The sequence below is a fragment of the Protomyctophum parallelum genome (assembly GCF_964188405.1).
Source record: "Protomyctophum parallelum genome assembly, chromosome: 7".
Classification (NCBI taxonomy): domain Eukaryota; kingdom Metazoa; phylum Chordata; class Actinopteri; order Myctophiformes; family Myctophidae; genus Protomyctophum; species Protomyctophum parallelum.
Window position 1 is genome coordinate 40,862,461 of NC_139705.1, and position 13,932 is coordinate 40,876,392.

The 13,932-nt window shown below is 42.0% G+C and overlaps 2 protein-coding genes across 3 annotated transcripts; one reads left to right on the forward strand and one right to left on the reverse strand.

Moving 5' to 3' along the window:
• Positions 1-1,222: 1,222 nt before the first annotated feature.
• Positions 1,223-9,442, forward strand: lemd1 (LEM domain containing 1). Of its 2 annotated transcripts, XM_083768971.1 has the most exons (7): positions 1,223-1,556; positions 4,191-4,299; positions 4,551-4,736; positions 5,874-5,929; positions 7,975-8,070; positions 8,284-8,375; positions 8,713-9,442. In XM_083768971.1, exons 1-7 carry the CDS (start codon positions 1,356-1,358, stop codon positions 9,032-9,034), a joined length of 1,062 nt encoding a protein of 353 aa, XP_083625097.1. In that variant the 5' UTR covers positions 1,223-1,355; the 3' UTR covers positions 9,035-9,442. The 2 variants fall into 2 exon arrangements, with proteins under 2 accessions (XP_083625097.1, XP_083625098.1); XM_083768972.1 differs by lacking the exon at positions 7,975-8,070.
• Positions 9,443-12,511: 3,069 nt separating this feature from the next.
• Positions 12,512-13,537, reverse strand: LOC310862096 (eukaryotic translation initiation factor 3 subunit H-like; the record flags this gene model as incomplete). Its single annotated transcript, XM_083769833.1, has 1 exon — positions 12,512-13,537. One exon carries the CDS (start codon positions 13,535-13,537, stop codon positions 12,512-12,514), a length of 1,026 nt encoding a protein of 341 aa, XP_083625959.1.
• Positions 13,538-13,932: the final 395 nt, after the last annotated feature.

The window sequence follows — 13,932 nt, forward strand, 5'->3', positions numbered from 1 at the left end:
TTATTTTGATCAACGTTTGCCCGTTCTCTCTCTTAATGGTACCACATCAATACAGCATTGAATTGTGGACCAAAACTTCTTAACCAACGACAACTAAATATTCTACATTTTGGGTCTGAGAGGCAACATTTCATCAAATGGTCGTCCGTGGCTCGAATGCAGAATAAATAATGGGTCTTGACATGAAAAGGGTTGAAAACCACTGATGTAAAGAATAAATATTTAAGCTTTGGAGCTCAGTCCAGTCTGCGGACCTTATTTTCTTTTCCATTATTTACCTCGGCCCAGCACCTGGCGTTTTAGTTAGTGGATGTGTGTGCTTATTGTTTCTTTCTTTTTGTGTGTACAGCCTAGGCTTACCCTTTGCATCACTGGTTGTGGTGTGAGTCCAAGCATCTGCAGGACATGGAAGAATGCTGCAACTCCTGTACGCAGCCGCTCCACCAGGCGGCGCATCTTCAAACAAGATGTGCATCTTCTTCAATCACTGGTACGCGTGCGAAGTGCGAACAGCTGCGCTACAAAAAGTCAAAAACGCAGCGATGAACACAAAGTTCCACCTGGCCTGAAAGACACGTTTGTTGGACGGTAATGCTGCTAATATCAAATAAGCTACTATGTTAACATCATAGTTTACATGTGTTTCTTTCCCCGTTTTATTATTAAAATTAACAACAGGTGGATGCCATGCCATCCTCCTAACCCAACTCATTTAAATTAGCATTGCTGCAACTATCAAAGCTAGGCACTTCAACTTGCCTACATATCAAAATAGTATCTTAGTTGAAATTGGAATTGTTTATTTGAATTGTTTAACTGGCACCATGTCACGGGCACCCATAGTAGCCTACTGCAGACTACTGACTGACTGACTGACAACAGGTAAGGTAACTTGCATAATGATTTAATTCTAGGACATGTGTTGAGAACATTTATTTTTGTATTATGCCTACCTTTCCCCCTTATAAACGTCTTCCAACCTTCCAACCCAGCTAGGTTTCACAGGAGGACAATAATTGACGTAGGCCTACCGTAATTCCCGATTTGTCGTGAACGCAGCAACACACACACACACACACACACACACACACACACACACACACACACACACACACACACACACACACACACGGTGTACACTACGCGCAAGCAAGCGCGCATGGCGATTGTTAGTGGAAGCAGCTGTTCTCAATCTCCGCTCAGAGTTGTGTGTGACAGACAAGGCAGTTATTGTAGTTGACAGTCAGCACGTGTTTTTTGCGTATATTTCAACGCTGTTTAACTTAAATTGCAGCTTGAGTTTTGACTCAATTTCGGGACGGATACTTTGCATTATTTCGTGGTCGGTCGTCATCATGCCGGTGTTTGTGGAGGATCCCAGCCAGTTTTCAAAGTCTAAACTGAAGTCAGACTTGGTAGCGCACAACGTCGCGTTGCCAACTGAGGAGAGCCAGAAGCAGGTCTATGTGGATCTGCATTTGAAACACATTGATCACAAAAGTGCAGCCGATTTTTCCAGCGACGAGGAGGACCTGCTGGCAACGGATGATGTCACCGTGAGTTTAGCCGTCAGTTTCAACGATTGGTGCAACGCTGGATTTGTTTATTCCGCAAGATGGTGATCCCAGATTCGGCACAAACGAGGGACTAAATTATTTTCGCTCCTATGCCACCAAAATGTGGAACGCCCTACCAACAGTCATTAAGACACATGCGAATCCCTTGATTTGTACGTCTCTAAATGTTATGATGAATTGAACAAGGTGGACCCTCTTGTAAACAAGTGTACAAGTGTAGTGCTTTATTGGATCGTCCACTCATGTTAACAGTTTTTGTATTGAGTTGTGCTTGAAATGTACTGTAATTCTGCAAACTGTTAATAAATACTTCAATCAATCAAGTCCACACACACACACACACACACACACTATGCTATTTTATATACGGCTTCGCAATTCAATATCCTACATAAATGATCACTTATTCATGCTATTTATTAAACTTAACATGTTTGTCTGTGACAAATTGACCTGGTCAAACTGATAAGTGAAAGTGGTTTAATAATGACAGGACTATTGCACAATAAACTTCGTTTCAGGTTAAACTACTACAGCAGAAAACATGTACCGGTAGTCAGCCATTACAGTACAACTTTTCAAATTTCAATTTTGTTATGTGTACTGTAAAGCATTGACCAGCAAACCTTTGCCTTTGAGTCTGCACATAAATGTATTTGATTAGCTGCATGATGCGTTGTTAATGGCTATTTAATAGTCTGGCATGCAGGCCTATGTATTCATTTACCATTCTGTAGTGTTTAACCTGAATTTGAAAACACACTTCAAAATCAGAAAAACAAACAAAATCTGACTGGTTTCATGCCCCTCTTATCTGAGCAAGCTGTCCAGGTTGATGTTCTGGCAACTTGTGTGTGTGTGTGTGTGAGAATGTGTGTGAATGAATGCATTTGAACTGATACCCTGCAAGGTCAGCAGCTGTAAAAACTGCCTGTTGGACAGCAGTGGGGGGCGTGGTGGGAGGGGTGGTGAGGGGTCCTATGGGGGCAGTGCAATCTGGGTCACTTCACACTGACTGGCTGCCACCAGTTGGTATAGATTTCAGTGAGGGACATTTTTGTAGCAAGGGGTTGCCTTGCCTGCCTCATTGCAATCTCAGTCTTAACAACTGCCACATTTCATTTATTTGTGTCAGGAGGCAGAGCTGAGTCGCCAGTTACTTTCTGCTTGCTATTTTGATACTTTGAAAAAGAATAAACATTTCACTGCCTGGAATTCTGCATATTACAGTCTCCATGATATAGGCTTACGATAGTTTTTGTGAGCAGTGTACTGTATATTGCTCAGGAAAACTGCAGCAAACGTGTTGTGGATCAGCTAAAGGAACAAAATGATCAAAGTGAAGTGTTCATTTATTTAAACAGTGTGCATGTGAGAATGCACACACACTTGTCCGAGACGTCTTCCCAAGAGTGACGCGCTGACACTGTCACAGTCTCTGGGTTTGGGCTGCCGCAGGCATAGAGACACACAGGGACTACAAATTTCACGCCCCCACAGCGGCCCTACTTCTGGTCCGTTAGAACTGTACTGCAGCTGTCAATGCAATCCCTATATGAGAGGCATAAAATGCCCTAATTTCACTGCTTGATTACTGAGGCTGATTTATTTTGTGTTCTAATAAAGATTTGTCCTTTTCAATGTCACGTAACTGCCATCTCAATAAACAACTCACAATGTACTATACACAGCCATGGATGGACACAGCCACACACAGCTGTCTATAGGAGTGGTTGCACCACTCTCAAACCTACAGTCAATGCCTCATTGTCCACCGCAGTTCATTGGTGACGTGAGGGCATTGGCCACTGGCCATGGTAGCCAATCGCAGCACGGCTTTTCCGGGACTGATCAATTCAATTCATTGGCCTACCGGACGGCGGACGGCCCCTTCTGTGGCGCGGTCCTCCCAGCCCGTTCATGGAGTCTTGAACGGGCTGGGAGCACTGGCTCGGCTGGATCACCATGGCAGCTCACAGGGGTTGACCCTGACTATCACTGCGTTGCATCCCCACGTTCAATTATTTAAAATATGCCGTTGGTTAGGCTCTACTCATCGGGCCACCACACTTCTGTCTTCCCAGCTAATGCACCACGTCTGTGGCAGGCTGAAATGGACAGGACGGAGTTGGACACTAGGGTTTTTGGAACAAAGTTGGAATTTATTTCCAGAGCTTTACAGTTTTCCCTACATAAGTATCCATCCCGCTGCTTGCCATGCCTTCAGAATCAGAGGGGAGAAAATAGAATAGTTTCATGACTGAGGCTGTCCTTGAGTTTGTGTGTGTGGGGTGGCCGAGGATGGTTGATTTATCCTGTGTGGATCGATTAGCGCCAGGTCTTAATTATTTTGACTCGGACCACGTGTGACTGCTTAAATCATCCATCACCATTACCAGATCACCACCCCGACCCTGAACAATGTACTACAATACACACCAAGCACCATGACGATAGAGATGGTTTAAAAAGAAGTTAGAGAAAACTAGAGACCACAACTATAAAGTTCAAGTTATAGCGATAGTGAAGTTATAGTATGGAACTATGGATGGCCCTTTATACACTTCATGTTAACATGTATGCATGTTAAATCTTTGTTTTTGTTTTTTTCAGGAAGAGAAGCACTGGGGGGATTCGGAGATGCTGGATCCCAGTGGACTGACGGATTATGAGCTCAGGGCAGCGCTGCTCAAATTTGGGGTTAACATTGGACCCATTACTGGTGAGATTTCTCAGTGTTGGTCTAAATATCATTATCATTGTGACCTATCTCCGAAATGGTATAAATAGCCAATCTACAAGCTGACAACACAATATGTTGCATTGTGAGCTTGTAGATTGGCTAATTTCACCATTCTTTCTTCCAACATTTCTGAAAGAAATTGTAAAAAAAATAATAGGAAAGTTAAAGAGGAAAAAAAGCCATCAGTGATGAGTGACGTATGCTGACTGAGGGCAGTTTGTCTGTGCTAGCCACCACCAGAGCCCTGTACGAGAGGCGACTGATAAAGGTCCTTCAAGCTGACGTCCAGCCCAGCTTGAACGGCACCGCTGATGCTGCGCTGTACTCCGACAGCGAAGAAGAAGAGGTGGAAGACGTGCAAAACGGCGAAGAGGCGGAAAATGGGGAAGAGGCCAACGCACAGGAGGACTCCTCGAGTATGTCCAAGTAGAAATGTTGTCTGTTGGCCTTGTGTCCTAGTAGCCGGGGAGCCACAGGCCCAAAAACTCAATGGTTAAGGATTAACCTGTGATATCATGCCATACTTTTTATTTTGTTTTTTCTATTAATAATTTGGTCATTAAGGTCCACAGAATGAGAGGTCTGCTCTGCCGGAAACATCGCGAAAGAAAGTTATGGCCATTTTTATATACCACACCATAGACAACCAATATGAGGCAAAATGTTCCAAATTTCATCATGCTTCAAGTAGCATGTGAGTCATCATGTGACATGTCAAACTAGGTGTTTTTCATGATTCTGAATCCATTCCAAGCATTCATATTTGTGATGACTGCTGCTATGGCAGTTGTTAGGCCAAGGAGTGTTTTTCGTGCAAAACAAATTGGAATGGATTCAGAATCATGAAAACCCCCTAGTTTGACATGTCACATTCTACTTAAAGCATGAGGAAATGTGAAAAAGGTTGCCTTTATTGGTTGTCTATGGTGTGGTATACAAAAATGGACATAACAGAATGAGAGCAGGCCTAACAGAATGAGAGCAGGCCTCTCATTCTGTGGACCTTAATGACCAAATGAATAGAAAAATCAGACCAGTCTGAAGTGAGTGGTGCGACAGCGCCCCCTGTTGGTACTCTAAACATAGGGACGGACATGGGGACATTGCTGTTCTTTGGAGTGGTTGCACCACTCAAAAACACAAATAAAAAGTACAGCATGACACCAATTTTGGTGGCTGGCTATAGTAAAAGTGTGAGCATTTATATGCATGCGTTCTCTCTCTCTCTATCTCTCTCTCTCTGCATATTGTTGCTTTTGGGTAGAAACTTTGCATAGCCAACACGTTACTTTTCAACACATTGGCTTGTTCAATGTTCATTGGATCCCATGGGCCATTTAGTCGCAAGTGCTTAATACTTTTCATTGGTTGCCTTTTTATATAAAACCCACAGACTTAACCACTTTAAACTTGGTGTCCTTATTTTGAGCATGCCTTTATAAGCAAGAACTTAAACATTTTTTTAATTTTCTTTCACTACTTTTGCAAAAGTATAAGATCTTATATGATTTAACATGAACCCTTTTGTATTTGTGTCTGTAATTGTATTAAAGTTGCCGAACAAGCAGTACAAGAACCGGATTCCTCCTTGAACCAGTCGGAGAACCCGGTGAGTTATAACATAATTTCATCTTTTGCTGACAAGCTTTTAATTGTACTGTTTAGCAAACTTATTTTGCCAAGTAATGTATCCGTTCTGTGTCTTTATCACTGTCCATAAGCTTTGTATTGTGATCCTTTTACTTTTTATGTCACTGGTGACTTTGTCAGAATTATTGCCTGCAGTACCACTTAGTGGTCATACGTTGTAACTCCGATTCTAACCATTTGCATAGATTTCCACTGTGTACAGTGGAGTGTACACATTAGTAGATCTCAATGTACATTTTAAACATCATTGATCATTCATGTTGAAAGAGTGGAAAATACAACAAGTCTTTAAAGTAGTTGGGTATAGTTAATTTAACATTTTGAAAGTTACTACGAAATTTGCTAATTGGTATCAGTACGCCTGACAAGCGCATGACAAACTTTAGCCTTTTAGGTTTAGCCTGTAAAGATAATTAATTATAGTTAACATTGATTATTAAAAGCTCTGGTACATTCCCTAGCGTTTATTGAAAAAACGCCATGTTATCCATGTTTCCACCATTATATAATTAAAATCTTCACTACCAATTGTTTGCTAAAATATTCAGAATTGAGTGGCTCCAGATACTGGCACATAATGTGTGTACATACAGTATGTACACGGTCTTTTCGCAGTGCAATTGTTTACTATCAAGATTTGGATTATGCTGTATAGAGGATTCAGCCGTTGGCTGAATGGCATTAGCTGCTATGGCGTTGTGCTACCAACCTCCCTGTGTGTTTAAACTATTTTCACTTTTCATAGGCAGAGTCTCGTTCTCAAAATACTGGCTTTGTTTTCCATGGGTGCTTTTCGCACTCATCAAGACTGGTAAATCTTAAAATAATTTCCCATCATTGTTTTACCAAAATGATTGACTTTTCAGATAAAAATGAAAACGTTTGTTTTTGTATTTTGGTTGGACGTCCACTGGCCTGCTCTAGCGCTTTAGTATACCCCCAGAACACAGGGAAGGCAGCGCCAAGAGGAATGCTGGGAATGTTGTGGAGTCATCATCACAGAGGATTCAGACTCCCCTCTCACAGATTGCCAGTGGTTTCAGTAGAGGAGCCTCTGTAAACCGGCCCTCAGCAATAGAGCCTGGGGTACGCTGAGCCTAGAACCTCTCCTCTCAATCTCACATGTTTAAACTACACAATCCATGTAAATTTGTAGGTTGGTTTATCACTGTCAACATTTGTCTTGTGTTTGTCCTGCAATGTTTGGGTGGTGAAGTTAAGCAGTATTGTCACGGTCAACTCATTAAAACAGGTATAGATTCTTAAACATGCCGAATCAATGAAGGCAATGTCTGCACCGTCAATGCATTTACATCCCTCCTAAGCAAAACTCACTGGTGTATAAGGGGTACAACGGTTCATAATATTCACAGTTGAAATTGATAATATTTTATTTATGGGTAGGTAAAAAAAGATTCTTGGGTTGTGAAATTGTCAACTGTAAAGGGTGGCTGTTGTGTCATTAATACTAACCTCTATACATAGGTTCCATCCTGGTCAAGTGACTCAGGTCCCTCTCCTGGTTCCTTTTGCGTCTCCCCGCAGAGCTTCAGTATCACTGAGATGGTGATGGAGGGAAGTTTTTTTTTTTTCTCCTCTTAAACCCTATATACTATATATAATTGATCGGGTCTATTGTTGGCCCCCTCATTTTGTCCCTCTACAACAAATCTTTTTGACGAAAATAGTTAGCCTGCAAAGTGTCACATTGTGACATGTTGTACATGGGCTATTCTCACCAAATGTCCACCTATTTTTGGTCAATGCTCATCTATTATGACATGCCCAGAATAGGGATGCTAGTGTTCAAGTGGTTATTGAGCGTTGTGAGATAATTTGGCATAGAAAAAAAGCATAAACGACTAATCGCATAAAAGTCTTGATGGTCTTAAACCAAACCAACTGATTAATCGATTATTTGACAAATATTGGACAGACCTAGAACTTTTCACTACTCTGAACTGAATGCTAGCTGAGTGACATGAGATTTCACTCCAATAACAGAAGGAGTCATCATATCACAGTCTACCGTCTCCGTCTCCTGTACAGTACCGTGCTACTCCACATGGGGTGAGAGGGTGCAATCAGAGAGATACGCAGGTACAGGGTGACATCAGGGATTAGTGTAACTCCCTGTTCAGTCAAACTATTTACTTTCCACTTAAACTTTATGGATTCTACGACACAGGAAGACGGGTCACATTTCAGTATTTCTCACCTGACTGGCTGCACCTCCTGGTCCAGTGGCACATTGGTGGTGACGACTTCTGTATGCTGTGTGGTCATTTATTAATGTTTGTATTCATGTCCTAGCTTCCGGAGGAACCCATGACTGTTGATGAGCCTGTGACTGAACTGTCGGCAGATACTGCAACTGGCTCATACAGCAGTCCACCTGGCATCATGTAAGTACCCTAAAATAGTTGTGTGAGTTTCATTATAGATATATATTTTGCAAAGTATATTAAAGCAATGTTCAACTTTCATGGAACAATGTATTGTATAGCTACTTTTCTCATTCATTCATATACAACCTTTTTCTTCTCTGGAATACATGATAACGATGTGATACGATGAGCTTGTAGATTGTCTACATATTCTCTGCCTAAAGTGTACCTATTTTTGCCAAATGTTTGCCTATAACATGCCCAAAATAGGGACACTAGGGTTCATGTGGTTAAATTAGGCACAACACAGATGGATGGATCAATAATACGAAGTTGTCATTTTGTCATGTCCCAGTGTCACCCGCCGGAAGCCAATCAAGGGAGCTGCAGGGAGACCTGTTGTATATAAATACCCAGTCACCCCCGCTCTGACCCCTGTCAGTCCAACAACGGCAGAGCGCCGGGAGTTGGAACGTCGCCTCGTGCCCATTTGGGTCAGGATCTTGGTCTTTGTCGTCGTGGCATGCCTCCTCATCCTCATTTACACCTACGTGAACGACAACAACAACCCGCTTGTGTCCTTACTGGACAGTTTGAGTCAAGGGTCCGAGGAGGAACAGCTGTTGACGTCATCGGAGGACATGCCCGTGACCGATCCTATCTCTGGCCAGGAGTAATGCCTGCGTGTACATCTGCTCATTTTGATGCGCGACACAAGGGAGCAAAAGGTTTTTCCCCACCAGTTTTGGATCAAAACTATTCATATAGCTAATGCCTCATACATACAGGTTCATCAAATATTGGATTACCAAATAATAGTAGTTCTGTGGTGATAAGCGGTGAATTAATCACCCAGTCTGCTTTTTTCTTACGGGTTATTTTTTTCTTTTTTTAATTGGCTTGTGATCTACAGTACCGGTATTACTTGCGCAAGCAGAGCGCGCAAGTAATGTGATCGGCCTGGTCCATTTGTCGTGACAGCCGTTCCGCCATTTCAGGACCCCCCCAGAAAAACATCAAATCTGTGCCCGTATTGCTGGACCAATGATGACGAAATGACCATATTTCTTACGTCATCATTTAGAGCTAGTCATACACGTATTTCTTACGTCATCATTTAGAGCTAGTCATACACGTATGTGTATGACTAGCTCTAAATGATGACGTAAGAAATATGGTCATTTCGTCATCATTGGTCCAGCAATACGGGCACAGATTTGATGTTTTTCTGGGGGGGTCCTGAAATGGCGGAACGGCTGTCACGGTTTTTGGACCAGGCCGATCACAGAATACCGCTAATCAACTTACAACTACACACTTTATACAGTATAGAGTATAGAGTATATATGTATACATATATAGTATATGCCTATATACTATATATATACTATATATATTTCTTACGTCATCATTTAGCTCTAAATGATGACGTAAGAAATATGGTCATTTCGTCATCATTGGTCCAGCAATACGGGCACAGATTTGATGTTTTTCTGGGGGGGTCCTGAAATGGCGGAACGGCTGTCACGGTTTTTGGACCAGGCCGATCACAGAATACCGCTAATCAACTTACAACTACACACTTTATACAGTATAGAGTATAGAGTATAGAGTATATATGTATACATATATAGTATATGCCTATATACTATATATATACTATATATATTTCTTACGTCATCATTTAGAGCTAGTCATACGTATACTATATACATAATCAATAAAAAATAATTTACCAAATTGTGCCTGATCTGCTGGGACCAGAGTATGTGGTGTGTATGTAAGAAATATGGTCATTTCGTCATCATTGGTCCAGCAATCTGGGCACAGATTTGATGTATGACTAGCTCTAAATGATACACACCACGTACTCTGGTCCCAGCAGATCAGGCACAATTTGGTACATGCGCGCTCTGCTTGCGCACTAGTTGGCCATTTATGGCCTACTAGTGTGCAACAAGCAAGTATGCACTCGACAGAGTGCAGTTCTAGTTTGTTTTGTATTTGTTTAATAAAGTGTTGATTCATAATATTGTAGGCTTGTTTTATTTAAGCATAAGACCATGATTTTGGAATTATGTAGGTGTGGGGCAGGGTGTAAATGTATTTTTGAGGGGTGATCCTATGTCCAGCTTTTGGTGTATGCACAAACTTTGTCCTACACAAACATTAAATTCCCATTGACAATGACAATTTTACGTCCGTGTCTGATAATGTCATATTGTACGTCATTATGTACGACGATAAGAGCACCCCTCACTTCACACGTTTTCTTTTTTTAATGGCCGCTAGCCCCTTCTATAAACAGCTTTTGTCCCCACACTTCTCAAGATTTGCCATTGACAGTGAAAGGGGAAGTCTGTTCAAATGTCCGCTAAACCTTGTCCCACACATCTCAATATTTTAAATTGACAATGAACGGAAGAATTGTCAATTCCGCTAAATATGATGTAAATTAAACATCAAAACATTAAACGCCATTGACATTGAAGGGAAAATGTACATCATATGTAAACGAGCAAATCAGCTAACCAATCACAGGCATTCTGATTGGCCAGTATGAGATGATGTATATGTTAAGAGCTGATAATTCCGCTAAATATGACATCATTAAACATCAAAACATTAAACACCATTGACATTGAAGGGAAAACTTGTGTCATATGTAAACGAGCAAATCGGCTAATCGATCACATGTTGGTGGGAGCGCTTGGCCAAGGGACCACCTTATGTAGCAATGTCAAATGTCTGCTAACATAAATTGATGACGAGTGCCCCTCATTTCACATGGGTGTGATTTTTTTATTATATTATACAGCATAGACATTAGATTGTTCATATTGGGACAGTATAACACTTTTTCCTCTTTGTTTTTTTATTTTTATCCCACGATTTTGTAACCCATTTTTCACCCCTGTGTCAATTATCTAATGTGATCCTGGGCTCTACACACCCTCCGCCAACCTAGTCCCCATATATGGGGGACATGGGGAGAGCAACGGACTTGAACTCATGCTTCCTTCATGCCGGAGTGTCCAAGTTGCTCCTTTACACCTGACAGGGGGGAGTTTCCCTGGTTGGACGTAGCACGTGGAAGGAAGATGTTATTCCAACCAGTTCCTTTCCCCTCCATCAGGCGCCCCGGCTGGCCAGGGGGAGGCAGTTTGGAGACCAGGATTACTGCATGTCTTTTGTGAGGGTACCTACCCTAGGGGACATGGGGAGAACATGCAAACTCGACACAGAATTATTTTTCCTCTTCTATAGATTACTTTCCCCATGGAGACTTGAATTAATGGATATTTTTAAGTTGTCACATTCCTAATTGCCGGGGAGCCAGTCACCCAAAATTTGAGAGGACCTGTGATGTCATGACGTACTTTTTCTTTGTGTTTTTTTCTATTTGGTCATTAAGGTCCACAGAATGAGAGGTCTGCTTTGCCGGAATTATCGCGAAATTGTATATATTTATATTTATATATATTTTTGTATATACTGTACCACACCATAGACATTACCAATATAAAGCGAAATTGCATCATACTTTGAGTAGCTTGTGACATGTCAAACTAAGGGTTTTTCAAGTGGTTATGGCCAAATTTAGGTGTGTGTTTCGTGCAAAAATAATGCTTGGAATGGAGTTTGAATCATGAAAACCCCCTGGTTTGACATGTCACATGCTACTTAAAGTATGATGAAATGTTGCCTTATATTGGTGGTCTATGGTGTGGTATACAAAAATGGCCATAACTTATTTTCGCGATATTTCCGGCAGAGCAGACTTTGATCATTCTGTGGACCTTAACGACCAAATGAATAGAAAAAACACAAATAAAAAGTATGTCATGACATCACTAATCTGAGTTCGCAGAAGTTTTATTTTTTGCCACAACCACTGAGTGACCTAATCATTTCAACATTTTTTTTGAAAGGCGCTAGCGCCTCCTATGTACAGCTTTGTGTGTATGTCCGTTTGAGCACGGAATGTGATTAATTGATTGGCTTTGATGTATGTTAATAGTGCCCCTCACTTCACACAAGTGTGCATTGCACTCCCCCAACTCTTATGCAAGAAAAGCCCCCTAAACTTAAAACAAATTCCCAGAGCAGCACTTCATCGTGGGCTGAGGACTTCCATCATCTCTGTCGTCCTCTTAACTGCTGTTGTGGCCTTGAAGAGCCTCTGCCATAAACAACTTCCCAAGGTTCTGGGAGGTGATTTCCTTCACGTTCTCGCAGTAATTGTTTATTTGCCCAGCAATGACCAGAGTGTCCATGCGTGGTGGGGGCTGAGCAGACTTAAACGTCTGGGTGATGTCCTCTTCGGGCAGTAGGGGTTCTCCTCTGATATTCCTCTGGGCATTCTCTTGCTGGCGTTTCTGGAGGTGCTGTTGCTTGCTATGATTGCGGATTGCGGAGTTGTATTTGATGATATCCTGGTTCATGTCATCAACTTTGTCCATCAGTAGCTGCAGACTCTTCTCCATGTGGTTACTGCTGGAGAGGGTGAGCACCTCGTGCTTGTCAGAAGCCACCATTGACTTCTCCTCCAGCTCCCACATGAGCACGTTGATAAGATGGGAGTTCTTTACCACAATGGGAACCTCTTCGAACATGTGCTCAAATCCAATGTTGGCCTTCTTAAAGCCATCCAGTGTAAAGTCCTTCTTTACACTCTGCCAGATCTCCATAAGTCTAGGGGTCAGTCTGTAGGCCTTAAGGGACAGGGAACCCTGGGAAGTCTTTATAGGGTCATAGATGAGCACTACAGACTCCTCAATCTTGTGCTGGTAGTGGAACTGGGTTTGGACCAGCGCCCGGCTGATGTAGGAGCCATAATGGGTGGACTGGTACCAGCCCACATGCAGATGGTCTATGTTGACGTGGCGTAGAGACTGCATAAACCCCATCTGGTATTGTTTTGCATCAAAGTCTGCATCATCCCCCTGGGGTTGGGAACTTGGGGGGGTAGGGAAACAGTTGGTGATCTCAAGGCAGTCATCCACCACCAGGCCCAGCAAGACACCCTGGATCTCCTCACCACACTGCATCTCTTGGTGTTTGATGATCTTCAGCACCACCAGTCCTTCGATCTGGATCTGCTTGATAGGAGAGCCTGGGTTTTCACCAGCAGAGCTCCCAGGCCTTGACCGTGATCTGAACTCTTTTTGTGTAGCCATCTCTGTTCTGTGTGCATGCAGCTAATCTCACAAACTAAACCAAATATAAGCAATAAACCTTATATAGACGATAGACATAAGTAACCATATATAGACATAGGCATAACCATATATAGACATAGGCATAACCATAATATAGACAATAGACATAACCACATAATCATAGAAAGTAGAGATAGAGGACGTGAGGCAGGCAGAGAATAAAGACAAGAGAGGGCCCTCTCTTGTCTCTTGTCTGAGCATTTTTGTAGTCTAATAGACGTCTAAATGGCAAACAAAATTGTCTAAAAACGGGGGTAAAAATAGTCTAAAAGTTTTTTTAGCAGTCTGGGCTTAGATTAGATGTTGAAATTACGTCTAATCTAATTAAACAACGTTGTTTCAACGTCTAATCT

Excerpts from the sequence above, each read along its gene's own strand:
- lemd1 (XM_083768971.1), top strand. The coding sequence starts at position 1,356 with ATGCCGGTGTTTGTGGAGGATCCCAGCCAGTTTTCAAAGTCTAAACTG. Across the intron at positions 5,930-7,974 it reads TGAACCAGTCGGAGAACCCG|AAGGAGTCATCATATCACAG; the intron begins GTGAGTTATAAC and ends CTCCAATAACAG. Across the intron at positions 8,376-8,712 it reads AGCAGTCCACCTGGCATCAT|TGTCACCCGCCGGAAGCCAA; the intron begins GTAAGTACCCTA and ends GTCATGTCCCAG.